Source organism: Oncorhynchus clarkii, chromosome 16 (assembly GCF_045791955.1).
Source record: "Oncorhynchus clarkii lewisi isolate Uvic-CL-2024 chromosome 16, UVic_Ocla_1.0, whole genome shotgun sequence".
In the NCBI taxonomy this organism is placed as follows: domain Eukaryota; kingdom Metazoa; phylum Chordata; class Actinopteri; order Salmoniformes; family Salmonidae; genus Oncorhynchus; species Oncorhynchus clarkii.
Genome location: NC_092162.1, coordinates 1,569,932 through 1,594,550, shown reverse-complemented (window position 1 = coordinate 1,594,550; position 24,619 = coordinate 1,569,932). Strand labels below are relative to the sequence as shown.

The 24,619-nt window shown below is 44.0% G+C and overlaps 1 protein-coding gene across 6 annotated transcripts in view; it reads right to left on the bottom strand.

Annotated features, from left to right (window-relative positions):
• Positions 1-24,619, bottom strand: part of LOC139367858 (AT-rich interaction domain 4B) — a 167,817-nt gene that overhangs the window by 74,677 nt on the left and 68,521 nt on the right. For all 6 annotated transcript variants that reach the window (XM_071106192.1, XM_071106194.1, XM_071106195.1 and 3 more), the window contains exons 8-9: positions 17,693-17,846; positions 4,844-4,923 (exon numbers count right to left, since the gene is read on the bottom strand). In XM_071106192.1, coding sequence (XP_070962293.1) covers positions 4,844-4,923; positions 17,693-17,846 — 234 coding nt within the window. The remainder of the gene's footprint in view (positions 1-4,843; positions 4,924-17,692; positions 17,847-24,619) is intronic.

Genomic DNA, 24,619 nt, shown 5'->3' with positions numbered 1-24,619 from the left:
CATAGACTGTTCTCTCGAATCAGTGGGACGCTACCGTCCCATCTCGACAACCTCCGGTGAAATTGCAGAACGTGAAATTGAAATTACAGAAATAGTCATATTTAACATACATGAAAATACAAGTGCCATACATCAGTTAAAAGCTTAACTTCTTGTTAATCCAGCCGCGTTGTCAGATTTCAAAAAGGCTTTACGGCGAAAGCACACCATGCGATTATCTGAGGACAGCGCCCAGCACACAAAAGCATGAAAAACATTTTCCACCCAGGCAGATGCGCCACAAAAGTCAGAAATAGCGATACAATAAAACACTTACCTTTGAAGATCTTCTTCTGCTGGCACTCCAAAAGGTCCCAGCTACATCACAAATGGTGGTTTTGTTCGATAAAGTCCTTCTTTATATCCCCAAAATCTCAATTTAGCTGGAGCGCTTCATTCAATAATCCACCGGTTGCCCTCCTTCAAAACGCATACAAAATGAATCCCAAATGTTACCAAAAAACTTCTCCAAACAAGTCAAACAACGTTTATAATCAAACCCCAGGTACCTTAATACGTAAATAAACAATCAAATTTATGACAGAGAATCGTTATTGTCATTACCGGAGATAAACAACAAAGTACTCGCATTCAACAGAACGCGTAACAAACACTACAGCCTGTTGACATCTAGTGGAAGCCCTGGGAACTACAATCTGGGAGGCTTTCCCTTCATATTAAAAATGACAGACATAGGAATCAATGGTGGGCTAAAAAAAAAAAAAATCAAGATAGTTTGTCCTCGAGTTTCCGCCTGCCATATCAGTTCTGTTATACTCACAGACAATATTTTAACAGTTTTAGAAACTTTAGAGTGTTTTCTATCCAAATCTACCATTATATGCATATCCTAGCTTCTGGGCCTGAGTAACAGGCAGTTTACTTCGGGCACGCTTGTCATCCAGCCCAAAGAGGCTAAACAGCTTCTACCCCCAAGCCATAGGTCTCCTGAGCAGCTCATCAAATGGCTACCCAGACTATTTGCACCCCACCGCCCCCACCCACTACACTGCTGCTACTCTCTGTTATTATCTATGCATAGCCACTTTGACAACCCTACCTGCATGTACATAATTATCTCAATTAACTCGACACCGGTGCCCCCGCACATTGACACATTGACTCTGTACCGGTACCCCCTGTATATAGCCTCCACATTGACTCTGTACCGGTACCCCCTGTATATAGCCTCCACATTGACTCTGTACCGGTACCCCCTGTATATAGCCTCCACATTGACTCTGTACCGTAACACCCTGTATATAGCCTCCACATTGACTCTGTACCGGTACCCCCTGTATATAGCCTCCACATTGACTCTGTACCGGTACCCCCTGTATATAGCCTCCACATTGACTCTGTACCGGTACCCCCTGTATACAGCCTCCACATTGACTCTGTACCGGTACACCCTGTATATAGCCTCCACATTGACTCTGTACCGGTACCCCCCTGTATATAGCCTCCACATTGACTCTGTACCGGTACCCCCTGTATATAGCCTCCACATTGACTCTGTACCGGTACCCCCTGTATATAGCCTCCACAATGACTCTGTACCGTAATACCCTGTATACAGCCTCCACATTGACTCTGTACCGTAACACCCTGTATATAGCCTCCACATTGACTCTGTACCGGTACCCCCTGTATATAGCCTCCACATTGACTCTGTACCGTAACCCCCTGTATATAGCCTCCACATTGACTCTGTACCGGTACCCCCCTGTATATAGCCTCCACATTGACTCTGTACCGGTACCCCCTGTATATAGCCTCCACATTGACTCTGTACCGGTACACCCTGTATATAGCCTCCACATTGACTCTGTACCGTAACACCCTGTATATAGCCTCCACATTGACTCTGTACCGTAACACCCTGTATATAGCCTCCACATTGACTCTGTACCGGTACACCCTGTCTGTATATAGCCTCCACATTGACTCTGTACCGGTACACCCTGTATATAGCCTCCACATTGACTCTGTACCGGTACCCCCTGTATATAGCCTCCATATTGACTCTGTACCGTAACACCCTGTATATAGCCTCCACATTGACTCTGTACCGGTACACCCTGTATATAGCCTCCACATTGACTCTGTACCGGTACCCCCCTGTATATAGCCTACACATTGACTCTGTACCGGTACACCCTGAAAATAGTCTCCACATTGACTCTGTACCGTAATACCCTGTATATAGCCTCCACATTGACTCTGTACCGGTACCCCCCTGTATATAGCCTCCACATTGACTCTGTACCGTAACACCCTGTATATAGCCTCCACATTGACTCTGTACCGGTACACCCTGTATATAGCCTCCACATTGACTCTGTACCGGTACCCCCCTGTATATAGCCTACACATTGACTCTGTACCGGTACCCCCTGTATACAGCCTCCACATTGACTCTGTACCGTAATACCCTGTATATAGCCTCCACATTGACTCTGTACCGTAACACCCTGTATATAGCCTCCACATTGACTCTGTACCGTAACACCCTGTATACAGCCTCCACATTGACTCTGTACCGTAATACCCTGTATATAGTCTCCACATTGACTCTGTACCGTAATACCCTGTATATAGTCTCCACATTGACTCTGTACCGTAATACCCTGTATATAGTCTCCACATTGACTCTGTACCGTAATACCCTGTATATAGTCTCCACATTGACTCTGTACCGTAAAACCCTGTATATAGTCTCCACATTGACTCTGTACCGTAATACCCTGTATATAGCCTCCACATTGACTCTGTACCGGTACCCCCCTGTATATAGCCTCCACATTGACTCTGTACCGTAACACCCTGTATATAGCCTCCACATTGACTCTGTACCGGTACACCCTGTATATAGCCTCCACATTGACTCTGTACCGGTACCCCCCTGTATATAGCCTACACATTGACTCTGTACCGGTACCCCCTGTATACAGCCTCCACATTGACTCTGTACCGTAATACCCTGTATATAGCCTCCACATTGACTCTGTACCGTAACACCCTGTATATAGCCTCCACATTGACTCTGTACCGTAACACCCTGTATACAGCCTCCACATTGACTCTGTACCGTAATACCCTGTATATAGTCTCCACATTGACTCTGTACCGTAATACCCTGTATATAGTCTCCACATTGACTCTGTACCGTAATACCCTGTATATAGTCTCCACATTGACTCTGTACCGTAATACCCTGTATATAGTCTCCACATTGACTCTGTACCGTAAAACCCTGTATATAGTCTCCACATTGACTCTGTACCGTAATACCCTGTATATAGCCTCCACATTGACTCTGTACCGTAATACCCTGTATACAGTCTATTGTTATTTACTGCTGCTCTTTAATTATTTGTTTTTCTTATCTCTAACCTTTTTTAAAACGTTTTATTTTTTGTAGGTATTTTCTTAAAACTGCATTGTTGGTTAAGGGCTTGTAAGTAAACATTTCACTGTAAGGTCTACAAATAAGATTTGATTTGATTTGATCCAGACTCATTGGGAAGAAGAAGTGGGCGTGGCATAACATTTGGTCACAGCAAGAAGTCTGGGTAGCCAGGCAATAGGAAGTATGCGAAGACAGATTTTTACCTCACCGAGCCGAGTTCTGCTAGCAGCAAACCAAACCTATGTATGCAGAAACCTTAACTAGACCTCCTCTCTCTCTGCCTGCGTGGCTGCTAAGTGGGGTCCGTTCAGAGATCTCCCCTCTCTCTCCCTGCGTGGCTGCTAAGTGGGGTCTGTTCAGAGACCTCTCCTCTCTCTACCTGCGTAGCTGCTAAGTGGGGTCTGTTCAGAGACCTCCTCTCTCTCTACCTGCGTGGCTGCTAAGTGGGGTCTGTTCAGAGACCTCCTCTCTCTCTACCTGCGTGGCTGCTAAGTGGGGTCTGTTCAGAGACCTCTCCCTGCGTGGCTGCTAAGTGGGGTCTGTTCAGAGACCTCTCCCGGCGTGGCTGCTAAGTGGGGTCTGTTCAGAGAACTCTCCCTGCGTGGCTGCTAAGTGGGGTCTGTTCAGAGACCTCTCCCTGCATGGCTGCTAACTGGGGTCTGTTCAGAGACCTCTCCTCTCTCTGCCTGCGTGGCTGCTAAGTGGGGTCTGTTCAGAGACCTCTCCCTGCGTGGCTGCTAAGTGGGGTCTGTACAGAGACCTCTCCCTGCGTGGCTATTAAGTGGGGTCTGTACAGAGACCTCTCCCTGCGTGGCTGCTAAGTGGGGTCTGTTCAGAGACCTCTCCCTGCGTGGCTGCTAAGTGGGGTCTGTTCAGAGACCTCTCCCTGCGTAGCTGCTAAGTGGGGTCTGTACAGAGACCTCTCCCTGCGTGGCTATTAAGTGGGGTCTGTACAGAGACCTCTCCCTGCGTGCCTGCTAAGTGGGGTCTGTACAGAGATCTCTCCCAGCGTGGCTATTAAGTGGGGTCTGTACAGAGACCTCTCCCTGCGTGGCTGCTAAGTGGGGTCTGTACAGAGACCTCTCCCTGCGTGGCTTTTAAGTGGGGTCTGTTCAGAGACCTCTCCCTGCGTGGCTGCTAAGTGGGGTCTGTACAGAGACCTCTCCCTGCGTGGCTATTAAGTGGAGTCTGTACAGAGACCTCTCCCTGCGTGGCTATTAAGTGGGGTCTGTTCAGAGACCTCTCCCTGCGTGGCTGCTAACTGGGGTCTGTTCAGAGACCTCTCCCTGCGTGGCTGCTAACTGGGGTACTTCCAACAACTCTACAGGTTCATGTTACACATCATTACAATGCAAAAAAGTGTTTTATAATGCAGCACTTTAGATTACTCACAATTTGCCATCCTTGAAGGAACGAACGAAGACGGTGTCTTTCTTTATGGTGGCCTCTTCATGGCAGTCTGGGGTGATGACCTGGAGAGGGAGATATAGAGAGGGATGGATGGAGAAAGGACAGGGGAGAGATGGATGGATGGTGAGAGAGTGGACAGGGGAGAGATGGATGGATGGTGAGAGAGTGGACAGGGGAGAGATGGATGGATGGTGAGAGAGTGGACAGAGGAGAGATGGATGGATGGTGAGAGAGTGGACAGGGGAGAGATGGATGGATGGTGAGAGAGTGGACAGAGGAGAGATGGATGGATGGTGAGAGAGTGGACAGAGGAGAGATGGATGGTGAGAGAGTGGACAGGGGAGAGATGGATGGATGGTGAGAGAGTGGACAGGGGAGAGATGGATGGATGGTGAGAGAGTGGACAGAGGAGAGATGGATGGTGAGAGAGTGGACAGGGGAGAGATGGATGGTGAGAGAGTGGACAGGGGAGAGATGGATGGATGGTGAGAGAGTGGACAGAGGAGAGATGGATGGTGAGAGAGTGGACAGGGGAGAGATGGATGGATGGTGAGAGAGTAGACAGAGGAGAGATGGATGGATGGTGAGAGAGTGGACAGGGGAGAGATGGATGGATGGTGAGAGAGTGGACAGGGGAGAGATGGATGGATGGTGAGAGAGTGGACAGGGGAGAGATGGATGGATGGTGAGAGAGTGGACAGGGGAGAGATGGATGGTGAGAGAGTGGACAGGGGAGAGATGGAGGGTGAGAGAGTGGACAGAGGAGAGATGGATGGTGAGAGAGTGGACAGGGGAGAGATGGATGGATGGTGAGAGAGTGGACAGGGGAGAGATGGATGGATGGTGAGAGAGTGGACAGGGGAGAGATGGATGGTGAGAGAGTGGACAGGGGAGAGATGGATGGTGAGAGAGTGGACAGGGGAGAGATGGATGGTGAGAGAGTGGACAGGGGAGAGATGGATGGTGAGAGAGTGGACAGGGGAGAGATGGATGGATGGTGAGAGAGTGGACAGGGGAGAGATGGATGGTGAGAGAGTGAGTCTATGGCTCTTCAGAAATACTGTAGCACTGAGCAAAGTGGACATTGTCCACAGAACTCTCCAATATGCTAACAGTTTAACAAGATGAGCATTTATACGTGAGTAAAGAGACTTGCTGGTCTGCCTTACAAACACGGACAACCCTCCTACACACACAGGAACAGAGAGCAGTAGCAGTGGGAGTCCTAGCTAACAGGCAACACAGTCTAGACTCGAGGAGGTGGTGCTGTGGGATTAGTTAAGATAGTCTTTGAAGAGGTAGGGTTTCAGATGTGTTCATTCCACTGCCCATCTCTGTTGACCTGCATCTCCCTCCCTCCCTCCACCCATCTCTATCTTTTCACCTCTCTTCCTCCACCCATCTCTATCTCTTCACCTCTCTTCCTCCATCCATCTCTCTCTCTTCACCTCTCTTCCTCCATCCATCTCTATCTCTTCACCTCTCTTCCTCCATCCACCTCTCTTCCTCCACCCATCTCTATCTCTTCACCTCTCTTCCTCCATCCATCTCTATCTCTTCACCTCTCTTCCTCCATCCATCTCTATCTCTTCACCTCTCTTCCTCCATCCATCTCTCTCTCTTCACCTCTCTTCCTCCATCCATCTCTATCTCTTCACCCCTCTTCCTCCATCCATCTCTATCTCTTCACCTCTCTTCCTCCATCCATCTCTCTCTCTTCACCTCTCTTCCTCCATCCACCCCTCTTCCTCCCCTCTTCCTCCATCCATCTCAGTATTGTACTATGAGGCAGCCCAGTAGCTGTAGTATTGTACTACAAGGCAGCCCTGTAGTATTGTACTATGAGGCAGCCCAGTAGCTGTAGTATTGTACTACGAGGCAGCCCAGTAGCTGTAGTATTGTGCTACGACGCAGCCCTGTAGCTGTAGTATTATACTACGAGGCAGCCCTGTAGCTGTAGTATTGTACTACAAGGCAGCCCTGTAGCTGTAGTATTGTACTACAAGGCAGCCCTGTAGCTGTAGTATTGTACTATGAGGCAGCCCTGTAGCTGTGGTATTATACTACGAGGCAGCCCTGTAGTATTGTACTATGAGGCAGCCCTGTAGATGTAGTATTGTACTACGAGGCAGCCCTGTAGTATTATACTACGAGGCAGCCCTGTAGTATTGTACTACGAGGCAGCCCTGCAGTATTATACTATGAGGCAGCCCTGTAGCTGTGGTATTATACTACGAGGCAGCCCTGTAGTATTGTACTATGAGGCAGCCCTGTAGATGTAGTATTGTACTACGAGGCAGCCCTGTAGTATTATACTACGAGGCAGCCCTGTAGTATTGTACTACGAGGCAGCCCTGTAGTATTATACTATGAGGCAGCCCTGTAGCTGTAGTGTTGTACTACGAGGCAGCCCTGTAGCTGTAGCAGTATACTACGAGGCAGCCCTGTAGTATTATACTATGAGGCAGCCATGTAGCTGTAGTGTTGTACTACGAGGCAGCCCTGTAGCTGTAGTATTGTACTATGAGGCAGCCCTGTAGTATTGTACTACGAGGCAGCCCTGTAGCTGTAGTATTGTACTACGAGGCAGCCCTGTAGTAGTGTACTATGAGGCATCCCTGTAGTATTATACTACGAGGCAGCCCTGTAGCTGTAGTGTTGTACTACGAGGCAGCCCTGTAGCTGTAGTATTGTACTACGAGGCAGCCCTGTAGCTGTAGTATTATACTACGAGGCAACCCTGTAGCTGTAGTATTATACGACGAGGCAGAACTGTAGCTGTAGTATTATACTACGAGGCAGCCCTGTAGCTGTAGTATTATACTACGAGGCAGCCCTGTAGCTGTAGTATTGTACTACGAGTCAGCCCATTAGCTGTAGTATTGTACTACAAGGCAGCACTGTAGCTGTAGTATTGTACTACGAGTCAGCCCATTAGCTGTAGTATTGTACTACGAGGCAGCCCTGTAGCTGTAGTATTATACTATGAGGCAGCACTGTAGCTGTAGTATTGTACTACGAGGCAGCCCTGTAGCTGTAGTATTGTACTACGAGGCAGCCCTGTAGCTGTAGTATTGTACTACGAGGCAGCCCTGTAGCTGTAGTATTATACTACGAGGCAGCCCTGTAGCTGTAGTATTGTACTACGAGAAAGCCCTGTAGCTGTAGTATTGTACTACGAGGCAGCCCTGTAGCTGTAGTATTATACTACGAGGCAGCCCTGTAGTATTGTACTATGAGGCAGCCCTGTAGCTGTAGTATTGCACAACGAGACAGCCCTGTAGTATAATACTATGAGGCAGCCCTGTAGCTGTAGTATTGTACTACGAGGCAGCCCTGTAGCTGTAGTATTGAGCTAGGAGGCAGCCCTGTAGTATTATACTACGAGGCAGCCCTGTAGCTGTAGCATTGTACTACGAGGCAGCCCTGTAGTATTATACTATAAGGCAGCCCTGTAGCTGTAGTATTACACTACGAGGCAGCCCTGTAGCTGTAGTATTGTGCTACGACGCAGCCCTGTAGCTGTAGTATTATACTATGAGGCAACCCTGTAGCTGTAGTATTATACTATGAGGCAGCCCTGTAGCTGTAGTATTGTACTATGAGGCAGCCCTGTAGCTGTAGTATTATACTACGAGGAAGCCCTGTAGCTGTAGTATTATACTATGAGGAAGCCCTGTAGTATTGTACTATGAGGCAGCCCTGTAGCTGTAGTATTGTACTACAAGGCAGCCCTGTAGCTGTAGTATTGTACTACGAGGCAGCCCTGTAGCTGTAGTATTATACTACGATGTAGCCCTGTAGCTGTAGTATTATACTACGAGGCAGCCCTGTAGTTGTAGTATTGTACTACGAGGCAGCCCTGTAGCTGTAGTATTGTACTACGAGGCAGCCCTGTAGCTGTAGTATTATACTACGATTCAACCCTGTAGCTGTAGTATTGTACTACGATGCAGCCCTGTAGTATTGTACTACGAGGCAGCCCTGTAGTATTGTACTCTGAGGCAGCCCTGTAGCTGTAGTATTGTACTATGATGCAGCCCTGTAGCTGTAGTATTGTACTACGATGCAGCCCTGTAGTATTGTACTACGAGGCAGCCCTGTAGTATTGTACTACGAGGCAGCCCTGTAGCTGTAGTATTGTACTACGATGCAGCCCTGTAGTATTGTACTACGATGCAGCCCTGTAGTATTGTACTATGAGGCAGCCCTGTAGTATTGTACTACGAGGCACCCCAGTAGCTGTAGTATTGTACTACGAGGCAGCCCTGTAGTATTGTACTACGAGGCAGCCCAGTAGCTGTAGTATTGTACTACGAGGCAGCCCTGTAGCTGTAGTATTGTACTACGAGGCATCCATGTAGCTGTAGTTCCCCACATGGCCAGTAGGACGTGGTAAGGAGCTGGCAAGTCAACACACTGCAGCTGCCAACAACAACAAACACAGGGCAGAATCCCAAATGGCACTTTATTCCCTACATAGTGAACTAGTTTCAACTAGGGCCCATGAGAATATGGTTAGAACAGAAGTACTATAGCACCATATAGGGAATAGGGCTCTGGTCTAAAGTAGTGTACTATATAGGGAATAGGGCTCTGGTCTAAAGTTGTGCACTATCTAGGGAATAGGGTGCCATTTGGGATGCAGACACGGGGGGGACTTGCGGACTTCACAGGAATCATTAAAGGGACCGCGTCCTCCTCTCCTCCCAGTGTCTCGGTTCTGCGTGCCTGGGAGAACTACTTACATAGACAAACACTGCTGGGCTGGCGGGCCTGCTGTCACCATGTCTGTGTGTGCCTGTGTGTGTCTGTGTGTGTCTGTGTGTGTCTGTGTGTGTCTGTGTGTGTCTGTGTGTCTGTGTGTGTCTGTGTGTACTGACCTGTGGAAACTAAGGTGAGGAAAGAAACAGGTCTGAAGAACCCTGATAGCTGACTCTCATTAAACACAGTGTGTGTAACTGTTAAACAAAAGCAAAACAAACAGCTGTTTTCTCATTTCAGCTGAGCAGCATTGTGTATCTACGATGCAACAACCAGCCATATGAATCCATTGTTTTTAGTGGAAAAGCAATTTGATCAAAGACCCAACTTTGACAACTATTTTACGACAAAATATTCCAACTGATGATGGAGAGGTCTCGACACTGACAATAATCTACTTTACTGATGATAGAAGTCTCGACACTGACAATAATCTACTTTACTGATGATAGAGAGATCTCGACACTGACAATAATCTACTTTACTGATGATAGAAGTCTCGACACTGACAATAATCTACTTTACTGATGATAGAGAGGTCTCGACACTGACAATAATCTACTTTACTGATGATAGAGGTCTCGACACTGACAATAATCTACTTTACTGATGATAGAGGTCTCGACACTGACAATAATCTACTTTACTGATGATAGAGGTCTCGACACTGACAATAATCTACTTTACTGATGATGGAGGTCTCGACACTGACAATAATCTACTTTACTGATGATAGAGAGGTCTCGACACTGACAATAATCTACTTTACTGATGATAGAAGTCTCGACACTGACAATAATCTACTTTACTGATGATAGAGAGGTCTCGACACTGACAATAATCTAATTTACTGATGATAGAGGTCTCGACACTGACAATAATCTACTTTACTGATGATAGAGGTCTCGACACTGACAATAATCTATTTTACTGATGATAGAGGTCTCGACACTGACAATAATCTAATTTACTGATGATGGAGATCTCGACACTGACAATAATCTACTTTACTGATGATGGAGATCTCTTAGGTCTGTTATAGTGTTGTAATGTAGTAGTGTAGTAGTGTTGTAGTGTAGTAGTGTTGTAGTGTTGTAGTGTAATAGTGTTGTAGTGTAATAGTGTTGTAGTGTAATAGTGTTGTAGTGTTGTAGTGTAGTAGTGTAGTAGTGTAGTAGTGTTGTAGTGTTGTAGTGTAATAGTGTTATAGTGTTGTAGTGTAATAGTGTAGTAGTGTAGTAGTGTTGTAGTGTTGTAGTGTTGTAGTGTTATAGTGTAGTAGTGTAATAGTGTTGTAGTGTAGTAGTGTTATAGTGTAGTAGTGTAGTAGTGTAGTAGTGTTGTAGTGTTATAGTGTAGTAGTGTAATAGTGTTATAGTGTAGTAGTGTAATAGTGTAGTAGTGTAGTAGTGTTGTAGTGTAGTAGTGTTATAGTGTTGTAGTGTAATAGTGTAGTAGTGTAGTAGTGTAGTAGTGTTGTAGTGTAGTAGTGTTGTAGTTTTGTAGTGTTGTAGTGTAGTAGTGTTGTAGTGTAATAGTGTTGTAGTGTAGTAGAGTTGTAGTGTTGTAGTGTAGTAGAGTTGTAGTGTTGTAGTGTAATAGTGTTGTAGTGTAGTAGTGTAGTAGTGTTGTAGTGTAATAGTGTTGTAGTGTAGTAGAGTTGTAGTGTTATAGTGTAGTAGTGTAATAGTGCAGTAGTGTTGTAGTGTAGTAGTGTTGTAGTGTTGTAGTGTTGTAGTGTAATAGTGTTATAGTGTAGTAGTGTAGTAGTGTTGTAGTGTAATAGTGTTATAGTGTAGTAGTGTTGTAGTTTTGTAGTGTTGTAGTGTAGCAGTGTTGTAGTGTAGTAGTGTTGTAGTGTTGTAGTGTAATAGTGTTGTAGTGTAGTAGTGTTGTAGTGTAATAGTGTTATAGTGTAGTAGTGTAATAGTGTTGTAGTGTAATAGTGTTGTAGTGTAATAGTGTTATAGTGTAGTAGTGTAATAGTGTTGTAGTGTTGTAGAGTTAGAGTGTTACAGTGTAGTAGTGTAATAGTGCAGTAGTGTTGTAGTGTAGTAGTGTTGTAGTGTTGTAGTGTAGTAGTGTTGTAGTGTAATAGTGTTGTAGTGTAGTAGAGTTGTAGTGTTATAGTGTAGTAGTGTAATAGTGCAGTAGTGTTGTAGTGTAATAGTGTTATAGTGTAGTAGTGTTGTAGTTTTGTAGTGTTGTAGTGTAGTAGTGTTGTAGTGTTGTAGTGTAATAGTGTTATAGTGTTGTAGTGTAATAGTGTAGTAGTGTAATAGTGTTGTAGTGTAATAGTGTTGTAGTGTAATAGTGTTATAGTGTAGTAGTGTAATAGTGTTGTAGTGTTGTAGAGTTAGAGTGTTACAGTGTAGTAGTGTAATAGTGCAGTAGTGTTGTAGTGTAGTAGTGTTGTAGTGTTGTAGTGTAGTAGTGTTGTAGTGTAATAGTGTTGTAGTGTAGTAGAGTTGTAGTGTTATAGTGTAGTAGTGTAATAGTGCAGTAGTGTTGTAGTGTAATAGTGTTATAGTGTAGTAGTGTTGTAGTTTTGTAGTGTTGTAGTGTAGTAGTGTTGTAGTGTTGTAGTGTAATAGTGTTATAGTGTTGTAGTGTAATAGTGTTGTAGTGTAGTAGTGTTGTAGTGTAATAGTGTTATAGTGTAGTAGTGTAATAGTGTTGTAGTGTAATAGTGTTGTAGTGTAATAGTGTTATAGTGTAGTAGTGTAATAGTGTTGTAGTTTTGTAGTGTAATAGTGTTATAGTGTAGTAGTGTAGTAGTGTTGTAGTGTAATAGTGCAGTAGTGTTGTAGTGTAATAGTGTTATAGTGTTGTAGTGTAATAGTGTTGTAGTGTAATAGTGTTATAGTGTAGTAGTGTTGTAGTGTAATAGTGCAGTAGTGTTGTAGTGTAATAGTGTTATAGTGGAGTAGTGTAGTAGTGTTGTAGTGTAATAGTGTTATAGTGTAGTAGTGTAGTAGTGTTGTAGTGTAATAGTGCAGTAGTGTTGTAGCGTAATAGTGTTGTAGTGTAATAGTGTTGTAGTGTAGTAGTGTTGTAGTGTAATAGTGTTATAGTGTAGTAGTGTAATAGTGTTGTAGTGTAATAGTGTTGTAGTGTAATAGTGTTATAGTGTAGTAGTGTAATAGTGTTGTAGTGTTGTAGTGTAATAGTGTTATAGTGTAGTAGTGTAGTAGTGTTGTAGTGTAATAGTGCAGTAGTGTTGTAGTGTAATAGTATTATAGTGTAGTAGTGTAGTAGTGCTGTAGTGTAATAGTGTTATAGTGTAGTAGTGTTGTAGTGTTGTAGTGTTGTAGTGTAGCAGTGTTGTAGTGTAGTAGTGTTGTAGTTTTGTAGTGTAATAGTGTTATAGTGTAGTAGTGTAATAGTGTTTTAGTGTTGTAGTGTAATAGTGTTGTAGTGTAGTAGTGTTGTAGTGTAATAGTGTTATAGTGTAGTAGTGTAATAGTGTTGTAGTGTAAAAGTGTTGTAGTGTAATAGTGTTATAGTGTAGCAGTGTAATAGTGTTGTAGTGTAGTAGTGTAATAGTGTTATAGTGTAGTAGTGTAATAGTGTTATAGTGTTGTAGTGTAGTAGTGTAGTAGTGTTGTAGTGTAATAGTGTTATAGTGTAGTAGTGTTGTAGTGTTGTAGTGTAGTAGTGTTGTAGTGTAGTAGTGTTGTAGTGTTGTAGTGTAGTAGTGTTGTAGTGTTGTAGTGTAATAGTGTTGTAGTGTTGTAGTGTAATAGTGTTGTAGTGTTGTAGTGTAGAAGTGTTGTAGTGTAGTAGTGTTGTAGTGTTGTAGTGTTGTAGTGTAGTAGTGTTGTAGTGTTGTAGTGTAGTAGTGTTGTAGTGTTGTAGTGTAATAGTGTTGTAGTGTAATAGTGTTATAGTGTAATAGTGTTGTAGTGTAGTAGAGTTGTAGTGTTATAGTGTAGTAGTGTAATAGTGCAGTAGTGTTGTAGTGTAATAGTGTTATAGTGTAGTAGTGTAGTAGTGTTGTAGTGTAATAGTGCAGTAGTGTTGTAGTGTAATAGTGTTATAGTGTAGTAGTGTTGTAGTGTAATAGTGTTATAGTGTAGTAGTGTTGTAGTTTTGTAGTGTTGTAGTGTAGTAGTGTTGTAGTGTTGTAGTGTAATAGTGTTATAGTGTTGTAGTGTAATAGTGTTGTAGTGTAGTAGTGTTGTAGTGTAATAGTGTTATAGTGTAGTAGTGTAATAGTGTTGTAGTGTAATAGTGTTGTAGTGTAATAGTGTTATAGTGTAGTAGTGTAATAGTGTTGTAGTGTTGTAGTGTAATAGTGTTATAGTGTAGTAGTGTAGTAGTGTTGTAGAGTTAGAGTGTTACAGTGTAGTAGTGTAATAGTGCAGTAGTGTTGTAGTGTAGTAGTGTTGTAGTGTTGTAGTGTAGTAGTGTTGTAGTGTAATAGTGTTGTAGTGTAGTAGAGTTGTAGTGTTATAGTGTAGTAGTGTAATAGTGCAGTAGTGTTGTAGTGTAATAGTGTTATAGTGTAGTAGTGTAGTAGTGTTGTAGTGTAATAGTGCAGTAGTGTTGTAGTGTAATAGTGTTATAGTGTAGTAGTGTTGTAGTGTAATAGTGTTATAGTGTAGTAGTGTTGTAGTTTTGTAGTGTTGTAGTGTAGTAGTGTTGTAGTGTTGTAGTGTAATAGTGTTATAGTGTTGTAGTGTAATAGTGTTGTAGTGTAGTAGTGTTGTAGTGTAATAGTGTTATAGTGTAGTAGTGTAATAGTGTTGTAGTGTAATAGTGTTGTAGTGTAATAGTGTTATAGTGTAGTAGTGTAATAGTGTTGTAGTGTTGTAGTGTAATAGTGCAGTAGTGTTGTAGTGTAATAGTGTTATAGTGTTGTAGTGTAATAGTGTTGTAGTGTTATAGTGTAGTAGTGTAATAGTGTTGTAGTGTTATAGTGTAGTAGTGTAGTAGTGTTGTAGTGTAATAGTGCAGTAGTGTTGTAGTGTAATAGTGTTATAGTGTTGTAGTGTAGTAGTGTTGTAGTGTAATAGTGTTATAGTGGAGTAGTGTAGTAGTGTTGTAGTGTAATAGTGTTATAGTGTAGTAGTGTAGTAGTGTTGTAGTGTAATAGTGCAGTAGTGTTGTAGTGTAATAGTGTTGTAGTGTAATAGTGTTGTAGTGTAGTAGTGTTGTAGTGTAATAGTGTTATAGTGTAGTAGTGTTGTAGTGTAGTAGTGTTGTAGTTTTGTAGTGTAATAGTGTTATAGTGTAGTAGTGTAATAATGTTGTAGTGTTGTAGTGTAATAGTGTTGTAGTGTAGTAGTGTTGTAGTGTAATAGTGTTATAGTGTAGTAGTGTAATAGTGTTGTAGTGTAATAGTGTTGTAGTGTAATAGTGTTATAGTGTAGCAGTGTAATAGTGTTGTAGTGTAGTAGTGTAATAGTGTTATAGTGTAGTAGTGTAATAGTGTTGTAGTGTTGTAGTGTAGTAGTGTAGTAGTGTTGTAGTGTAATAGTGTTATAGTGTAGTAGTGTTGTAGTGTTGTAGTGTAGTAGTGTTGTAGTGTAGTAGTGTTGTAGTGTTGTAGTGTAGTAGTGTTGTAGTGTTGTAGTGTAATAGTGTTGTAGTGTTGTAGTGTAATAGTGTTGTAGTGTTGTAGTGTAGTAGTGTTGTAGTGTAGTAGTGTTGTAGTGTTGTAGTGTAGTAGTGTTGTAGTGTAGTAGTGTAGTAGTGTTGTAGTGTTGTAGTGTAGTAGTGTTGTAGTGTTGTAGTGTAATAGTGTAGTAGTGTTGTAGTGTTGTAGTGTAGTAGTGTTGTAGTGTAATAGTGTTGTAGTGTTGTAGTGTAATAGTGTTGTAGTGTTGTAGTGTAGTAGTGTTGTAGTGTTGTAGTGTAGTAGTGTTGTAGTGTAGTAGTGTTGTAGTGTTGTAGTGTAATAGTGTTGTAGTGTTGTAGTGTAGTAGTGTAGTAGTGGTGTAGTGTTGTAGTGTAGTAGTGTTGTAGTGTTGTAGTGTAATAGTGTAGTAGTGTTGTAGTGTTGTAGTGTAGTAGTGTTGTAGTGTTGTAGTGTAATAGTGTTGTAGTGTTGTAGTGTTGTAGTGTAATAGTGTTGTAGTGTTGTAGTGTTGTAGTGTTGTAGTGTAGTAGTGCTGTAGTGCTGCAGTGTTGCAGTGTTGTAGTGTAATAGTGTTATAGTGCTATGGTGTTATAGTGCTATAGTGGCTGTGTTCCCTCACTATGCCAGTGTAGTGCAGAATACGAGTTCCAAATGGTGCCCTAATCCCTATATAGTGCGCTACTTTGACACCCTAATCCCTATATAGTGCACTACTGTTGATCAGGGACTGCATAGTGTAATTTCATACCAAGATGCTGTCTGTTACACTCCCCTGCTTATATGGTCTCTGAACAGTAGTGGGGTACTATATACAATTGAAGTAGGAAGTTTACATACACTTAGGGTGGAGTCATTAAAAGTCAAATTTATGGCTAACAAACTATAGTTTTGGCAAGTCGGTTAAGACATCTACTTTGTGCATGACACAAGTAATTTTTCCAACAATTGTTTACAGATTATTTCACTTAGAATTCACTGTATAACAATTCCAGCGGGTCAGAGTAAGTTGACTGTGCCTTTAAACAGCTTGGAAAATGCCAGATAATGATGTCGTAGCTTTTGATAGGCTAATTGACATCATTTGAGTCAATTGGAGGTGTACCTGTGGATGTATTTCAAGGCCTTCAAACTCAGTGCCTCTTTACTTGACATCATGGGAAAATCAAAAGAAATCAACTAAGACCCCAGAAAAAAAAATTGTAGACCTCCACAAGTCTGGTTCATCCTTGGGAGCAATTCCCAAATGCCTGAAGGTACCACGTTCATCTGTACAAACAATAGTACGCAAGTATAAACACCATGGGAACACACAGTCATCATACCGCTCAGGAAGGTACTTTGGTGCGAAAAGTGCAAATCAATCCCAGAACAACAGCAAAGGACCTTGTGAAGATGCTGGAGGAAACAGGTAGACAAGTATCTATATCCACAGTAAAACGAGTCCTATATCGACATAACCTGAAATGCCACTCAGCAAGGAAGAAGCCACTGCTCCAAAACAGCCATAAAAAAGCCAGACTATGGTTTGCAACTGCACATGGGGACAAAGATTGTACATTTTGGAGAAATGTCCTTTGGTCTGATGAAACAAAAATAGAACTGTTTGGCCATAATGACCATCGTTATGTTTGGAAGAAAAGGGGGAGGCTTGCAAGCCAAAGAACACCATCCCAACCGTGAAGCACGGGGGTGGCAGCATCATGTTGTGGGGGTGCTTTGCTGCAGGAGGGACTAGTGCACTTCACAAAATAGATGGCTTCATAAGGTAGGAAAATTATGTGGATATTTCGAAGCAACATCTCAAGACATCAGTCAGGAAGTTAAAGCTTGGTTGCAAATGGGACTTCCAAATGGACAATGACCCCAAGCATTCTTCCAAAGTTGTGTCAAAATGGCTTAAGGACAACAAAGTCAAGGTATTGGAGTGGCCATCACAAAGTCCTGACCTCAATCCTATAGAAAATGTGTGGACAGATCTGAAAAAGCGTGTGCAAGCAAGGAGGCCTACAAACCTGACTCAGTTACACCAGCTCTGTCAGGAGGAATGGGCCAAATTCACCCAACTTATCGTGGGAAGCTTGTGGAAGGCTACCCAAAATCTTTGACCCAAGTTAAACAATTTAAAGGAAATGCTACCAAATACTAATTGAGTGTATGTAAACTTCTGACCCACTGGGAATGTGATGAAAGAAATAAAAAGTGAAATAAATCATTCTCTCTACTATTATTCTGACATTTCACATTCTTAAAATAAAGTGGTGATCCTAACTGACCTAAGACAGGGAATTGTTACTAGGATTAAATGTCAGGAATTGTGAAAAACTGACTTTAAATATATTTGGCTAAGGTGTATGTAAACTTCTGACTTCAACTGTATAGAGGATATGATGTCATATGGTCACTGGACAGTGGTAGTGTACTATATATAGGGGATATGATGTCATATGATCCACAGCCAGAGATATGGAGGTATCTGATCTCACCAGGGCAGGGTACCATGCTGTTGTCTTGGTCTTCCTGTCTGCAGTAGAGGCAGGGCCCGCCTCAACACACACCACCTTCCCATACAGGTCTTCGTTCTGTCTCCCGTCACTGTCCTCCTCTTCACTGGACGATGAAGAGGACTCTTCCTCCTGACTGGTAGAAGGAAGGAGAACATACCAATTCACAACAATGAATACACAATAGTTTAAATTTAACACACACACAGTGAGACCAAACGGTATAGGGCACCCAACTAAGAAGAGCTTTAACTATGTTTAAACTCTGTTACTCTAATACACACCATAGTGATCAGACATCTCCCTTCTAGCTCCCCTCTAGTTATAAAGACAGAGAGAGAGAGAGAGAGAGAGAGAGAGAGAAAGAGAGAGAGAGACAGAGAGAGGAGCCAAACAGCTGATCAGCGGTACTCGGATTGATCAACTGATCAGCGGTACTCGGGGTGATCAGCAGTACTCAGATTGATCAGCTGATCAGCGTTACTCAGGGTGATCAGCGGTACTCGGGGTGATCAGCGGTACCCGGATTGATCAGCTGATCAGCAGTACTCGGATTGATCAGCTGATCAGCGTTACTCAGGGTGATCAGCGGTACCCGGGGTGATCAGCAGTACCCGGGGTGATCAGCGGTACTCGGATTGACCAACTCGGGTGATCAGTTGTACTCAGGGTGATCAGCGGTACTCAGGGTGATCAGCGGTACTCAGGGTGATCAGCGGTACTCAGGGTGATCAGCAGGACTCGGGGTGATCAGCTGATCAGCGGTACTCAGGGTGATCAGCGGTACTCGGGGTGATCAGCGGTACTCAGGGTGATCAACGGTACTCGGGGTGATCAACGGTACTCGGGGTGATCAGCGGTACTCGGGGTGATCAGCGGTACTCGGGGTGATCAGCTGATCAGTGTTACTAGGGCTGCATTTCAAACTCAAAGTAGACAGCCCTCGGCCCTAAACCCTCAGCCCTTGAACTATATTTTACATAGTCACATCCGAGTGTACCTTAAATGTCCCTTGCCCAAGCGAGGGAGAGTGATGATCGGAGAGGCAACATTCTTGGTGGAAATCTGGAAATTGAGATTAAAAACAACCAACCTAAAGCTACTAACATACCTAATAAGCTAACGTATCTAGCTAGCACTCCTGTCAGGTAGCTAGATACAGTATTCATGTACCTAGTAAGCTAACGTATCTAGCTAGCACTCCTGTCAGGTAGCTAGCTACAGTTACCCATAGCTGGCTAGCTAGTTTTATGGTTTGGTAATTTATTCCAATTGCAAAAAATATGTTTATGAATCTAGCAATATTTGTTTTTATAAGTTCCTCACTACGAGCCTAAGCCAATTTGCCAATGCTAAAATCTATGTATATATATTTTTAGCATGCTAGCTTCATACTCTTTTCTGGCATATCTGAAAATGCAGCCTTTTCAATTAAATTTGACGCGTAGCTTCCACCAGACATGTGACCACATTGAATTGTGGGTCACATCAACCCTGCAAGTGACCAAAGTTGTTCACTCATTCCCTCGAGCTAAATTGAGGGCCGAGGAGGCAACGTTTGTGAATTGGACCTCCACTTAAGATGGCAAACCAAATGCATCCGGTTTCAACGGGGATTCCCCCGAGGGGAAAGTGGCTTCCGCGAGGGCTGAGGGGGTGAAAATAACATGTTTGGACTGCAGCCTAGGAGTGAGCAGCTTACTGCTTAGAAAACAGAAACTACAATGATCATTCTGTCTGTTAGATGAGACCATGAGGTTTGTATTTATATTTTTAATGGATGTCCATTAGTTCCTGCCAAGGCAGCAGCTACTCTTCCTGGGGTTTATTGTGGATCCCCATTAGTTCCTGCCAAGGCAGCAGCTACTCTTCCTGGGGTTTATTATGGATCCCCATTAGTTCCTGCCAAGGCAGCAGCTACTCTTCCTGGGGTTTATTATGGATCCCCATTAGTTCCTGCCAAGGCAGCAGCTACTCTTCCTGGGGTTTATTATGGATCCCCATTAGTTCCTGCCAAGGCAGCAGCTACTCTTCCTGGGGTTTATTATGGATCCCCATTAGTTCCTGTCAAGGCAGCAGCTACTCTTCCTGGGGTTTATTATGGATCCCCATTAGTTCATGCCAAGGCAGCAGCTACTCTTCCTTGGGTTTATTATGGATCTCCATTAGTTCCTGCCAAGGCAGCAGCTATTCTTCCTGGGGTTTATTATGGATCCCATTAGTTCCTGCCAAGGCAGCAGCTACTCTTCCTGGGGTTTATTATGGATCCCCATTAGTTCCTGCCAAGGCAGCAACTACTCTTCCTGTGGTTTATTATGGATCTCCATTAGTTCTTGCCAAGGCAGCAGCTACTCTTCCTGGGGTTTATTATGGATCCCATTAGTTCCTGCCAAGGCAGCAGCTACTCTTCCTGTGGTTTATTATGGATCTCCATTAGTTCTTGCCAAGGCAGCAGCTACTCTTCCTGGGGTTTATTATGGATCCCATTAGTTCCTGCCAAGGCAGCAGCTACTCTTCCTGGGGTTTATTATGGATCCCCATTAGTTCCTGCCAAGGCAGCAGCTACTCTTCCTGGGGTTTATTATGGATCCAAATTAGTTCCTGCCAAGGCAGCAGCTACTCTTCCTGGGGTTTATTATGGATCCCCATTAGTTCCTGCCAAGGCAGCAGCAACTACTCTTCCTGTGGTTTATTATGGATCTCCATTAGTTCTTGCCAAGGCAGCAGCTACTCTTCCTGGGGTTTATTATGGATCCCATTAGTTCCTGCCAAGGCAGCAGCTACTCTTCCTGTGGTTTATTATGGATCTCCATTAGTTCTTGCCAAGGCAGCAGCTACTCTTCCTGGGGTTTATTATGGATCCCATTAGTTCCTGCCAAGGCAGCAGCTACTCTTCCTGGGGTTTATTATGGATCCCCATTAGTTCCTGCCAAAGCAGCAGCTACTCTTCCTGGGGTTTATTATGGATCCCCATTAGTTCCTGCCAAGGCAGCAGCTACTCTTCCTGGGGTTTATTATGGATCCCCATTAGTTCCTGCCAAGGCAGCAACTACTCTTCCTGTGGTTTATTATGAATCTCCATTAGTTCTTGCCAAGGCAGCAGCTACTCTTCCTGGGGTTTATTATGGATCCCATTAGTTCCTGCCAAGGCAGCAGCTACTCTTCCTGTGGTTTATTATGGATCTCAATTAGTTCTTGCCAAGGCAGCAGCTACTCTTCCTGGGGTTTATTATGGATCCCCATAAGTTCCTGCCAAGGCAGCAGCTACTCTTCCTGGTGTTTATTATGGATCCCCATTAGTTCCTGCCAAGGCAGCAGCTACTCTTCCTGGGGTTTATTATGGATCCCCATTAGTTCCTGCCAAGACAGCAGCTACTCTTCCTGGGGTTTATTATGAATCCCCATTAGTTCCTGCCAAGACAGCACCTACACTTCCTGGGGTGTATTATGGATCCCCATTAGTTCCTGCCAAGGCAGCAGCTACTCTTCCTGGGGTTTATTATGGATTCCCATTAGTTCCTGCCAAGGCAGCAGCTACTCTTCCTGGGGTTTATTATGGATCCCCATTAGTTCCTGCCAAGACAGTAGCTACTCTTCCTGGGGTTTATTATGGATCCCCATTAGTTCCTGCCAAGGCAGCAGCTACTCTTCCTGGGGTTTATTGTGGATCCCCGTTAGTTCCTGCCAAGGCAGCAGCTACTCTTCCTGGGGTTCATTATGGATCCCCATTAGTTCCTGCCAAGGCAGCAGCTACTCTTCCTGGGGTTTATTATGGATCCCCATTAGTTCCTGCCAAGGCAGCAGCTACTCTTCCTGGGGTTTATTATGGATCCCCATTAGTTCCTGCCAAGGCAGCAGCTACTCTTCCTGGGGTTTATTATGGATCCCATTAGTTCCTGCCAAGGCAGCAGCTACTCTTCCTGGGGTTTATTATGGATCCCCATTAGTTCCTGCCAAAGCAGCAGCTACTCTTCCTGGGGTTTATTATGGATCCCCATTAGTTCCTGCCAAGGCAGCAGCTACTCTTCCTGGGGTTTATTATGGATCCCCATTAGTTCCTGCCAAGGCAGCAACTACTCTTCCTGTGGTTTATTATGAATCTCCATTAGTTCTTGCCAAGGCAGCAGCTACTCTTCCTGGGGTTTATTATGGATCCCATTAGTTCCTGCCAAGGCAGCAGCTACTCTTCCTGTGGTTTATTATGGATCTCAATTAGTTCTTGCCAAGGCAGCAGCTACTCTTCCTGGGGTTTATTATGGATCCCCATAAGTTCCTGCCAAGGCAGCAGCTACTCTTCCTGGTGTTTATTATGGATCCCCATTAGTTCCTGCCAAGGCAGCACCTACACTTCCTGGGGTGTATTATGGATCCCCATTAGTTCCTGCCAAGGCAGCAGCTACTCTTCCTGGGGTTTATTATGGATTCCCATTAGTTCCTGCCAAGGCAGCAGCTACTCTTCCTGGGGTTTATTATGGATCCCCATTAGTTCCTGCCAAGACAGTAGCTACTCTTCCTGGGGTTTATTATGGATCCCCATTAGTTCCTGCCAAGGCAGCAGCTACTCTTCCTGGGGTTTATTGTGGATCCCCGTTAGTTCCTGCCAAGGCAGCAGCTACTCTTCCTGGGGTTCATTATGGATCCCCATTAGTTCCTGCCAAGGCAGCAGCTACTCTTCCTGGGGTTTATTATGGATCCCCATTAGTTCCTGCCAAGGCAGCAGCTACTCTTCCTGGGGTTTATTATGGATCCCCATTAGTTCCTGCCAAGGCAGCAGCTACTCTTCCTGGGGTTTATTGTGGATCCCCGTTAGTTCCTGCCAAGACAGTAGCTACTCTTCCTGGGGTTTATTATGGATCCCCATTAGTTCCTGCCAAGGCAGCAGCTACTCTTCCTGGGGTTTATTATGGATCCCCATTAGTTCCTGCCTAGGCAGCAGCTACTCTTCCTGGGGTTTATTATGGATCCCCATTAGTTCCTGCCAAGGCAGCAGCTACTCTTCCTGGGGTTTATTATGGATTCCCATTAGTTCCTGCCAAGGCAGCAGCTACTCTTCCTGGGGTTTATTATGGATCCCCATTAGTTCCTGCCTAGGCAGCAGCTGCTCTTCCTGGGGTCCAGTAACATTAATACAGTTTATACATTTAAAAAAACATTACAATACATTCCGGGGTGGCAGGTACCCTAGTGGTTAGAGTGTAGAGGACGCAGGTAGCCTAGTGGTTAGAGTGTAGGGACGGCAGGTAGCCTAGTGGTTAGAGTGTAGGGACGGCAGGTAGCCTAGTGGTTAGAGTGTAGAGGTGGCAGGTAGCCTAGTGGTTAGAGTGTAGAGGTGGCAGGTAGCCTAGTGGTTAGAGTGTAGGGACGGCAGGTAGTCTAGTGGTTAGAGTGTAGGGGCGGCAGGTAGCCTAGTGGTTAGAGTGTAGGGACGGCAGGTAGCCTAGTGGTTAGAGTGTAGGGACGGCAGGTAGCCTAGTGGTTAGAGTGTAGGGGCGGCAGGTAGCCTAGTGGTTAGAGTGTAGGGACGGCAGGTAGCCTAGTGGTTAGAGCGTAGGGACGGCAGGTAGCCTAGTGGTTAGAGTGTAGGGGCGGCAGGTAGCCTAGTGGTTAGAGTGTAGGGACGGCAGGTAGCCTAGTAGTTAGAGTGTAGGGGCGGCAGGTAGCCTAGTGGTTAGAGTGTAGGGACGGCAGGTAGCCTAGTGGTTAGAGCGTTGGACTAGTAACCGAAAGGTTGCAAGTTCAAATCCCCGAGCTGTCGTTCTGCCCCTGAACAGGCAGTTAACCCACTGTTCCTAGGCCGTCATTGAAAATAAGAATTTGTTCTTAACTGACTTGCCTAGTCAAATAAAGGTAAAAAAAAGGGCTGTGTGCCCTCAGGCCTCTTCTCCACCACAACCACATATCTACAGTACTAAATCCATGTGTGTGTTTGTATGCATGTTTGTGTTGCTTCACAGTCCCCGCTGTTCCATAAGGTGTGTTTTTTAAATCTGATTCTACTTGATGTGGAATAGAGTTCCATGTAGTTATGGCTCTATGTAGTACTTTGCACCTTCCATAGTCTGTTCTGCACTTGGGGACTGTGAAGAGACATCTTGTAGCATGTCTTGTTGGGTAGTCATGAGCTGTACGCCAGCAGCAGCTCAATTTTCCGAGATCCCTCTTTGTGGCACCTGACCACATGACTGAAAAGTTGTCCAGGTGTGACAAAACTAGGGCCTGTAGGACCTGCCTTGTTGATAGTGCTGTTAAGAAGGTAGAACAGCACTTTATTATGGACAGACTTCGCCCCATACTACTGCATCAATATGTTTTGACCATGACAGTTTATAATCCAGGGTTACTCCAAGCAGTTTAGTCATCTCAACTTGCTTCATTTCCACATTATTTATTACAATATTTAGTTGAGGTTTCGGGTTTAGTGAATGATTTGTCCCAAATACAATACTTTTAAGAAATATTTAGGACTAACGTGTTCCTTGCCACCCACTCTGAAACTAACTGTAGCTCTTTGTTGAGTGTTGCAGTCATTTCAGTCCCTGTAGTAGCTGACGTGTAGAGTGTTGAGTCATCCATATAGATAGACATGCTGGTTTTACTCAAAGTCAGTGGCATGTCGTTAGTAAAGATTGGAAAAAAGTAAATGGGACAAGACAGGTTAGTTCTCAACAGTCAATATCTATTCTCCATGCCGACAGGTGGGGTGAAGGATTAATGCTACCAATGTCATAATCTAGTAGGTGTACATGTATTAATTAACTAATCCTAATCTAGTAGGTGTACATGTATTAATTAACTAATCCTAATCTAGTAGGTGTACATGTATTAATTAACTAATCCTAATCTAGTAGGTGTACATGTATTAATTAACTAATCCTAATCTAGTAGGTGTACATGTATTAATTAACTAAT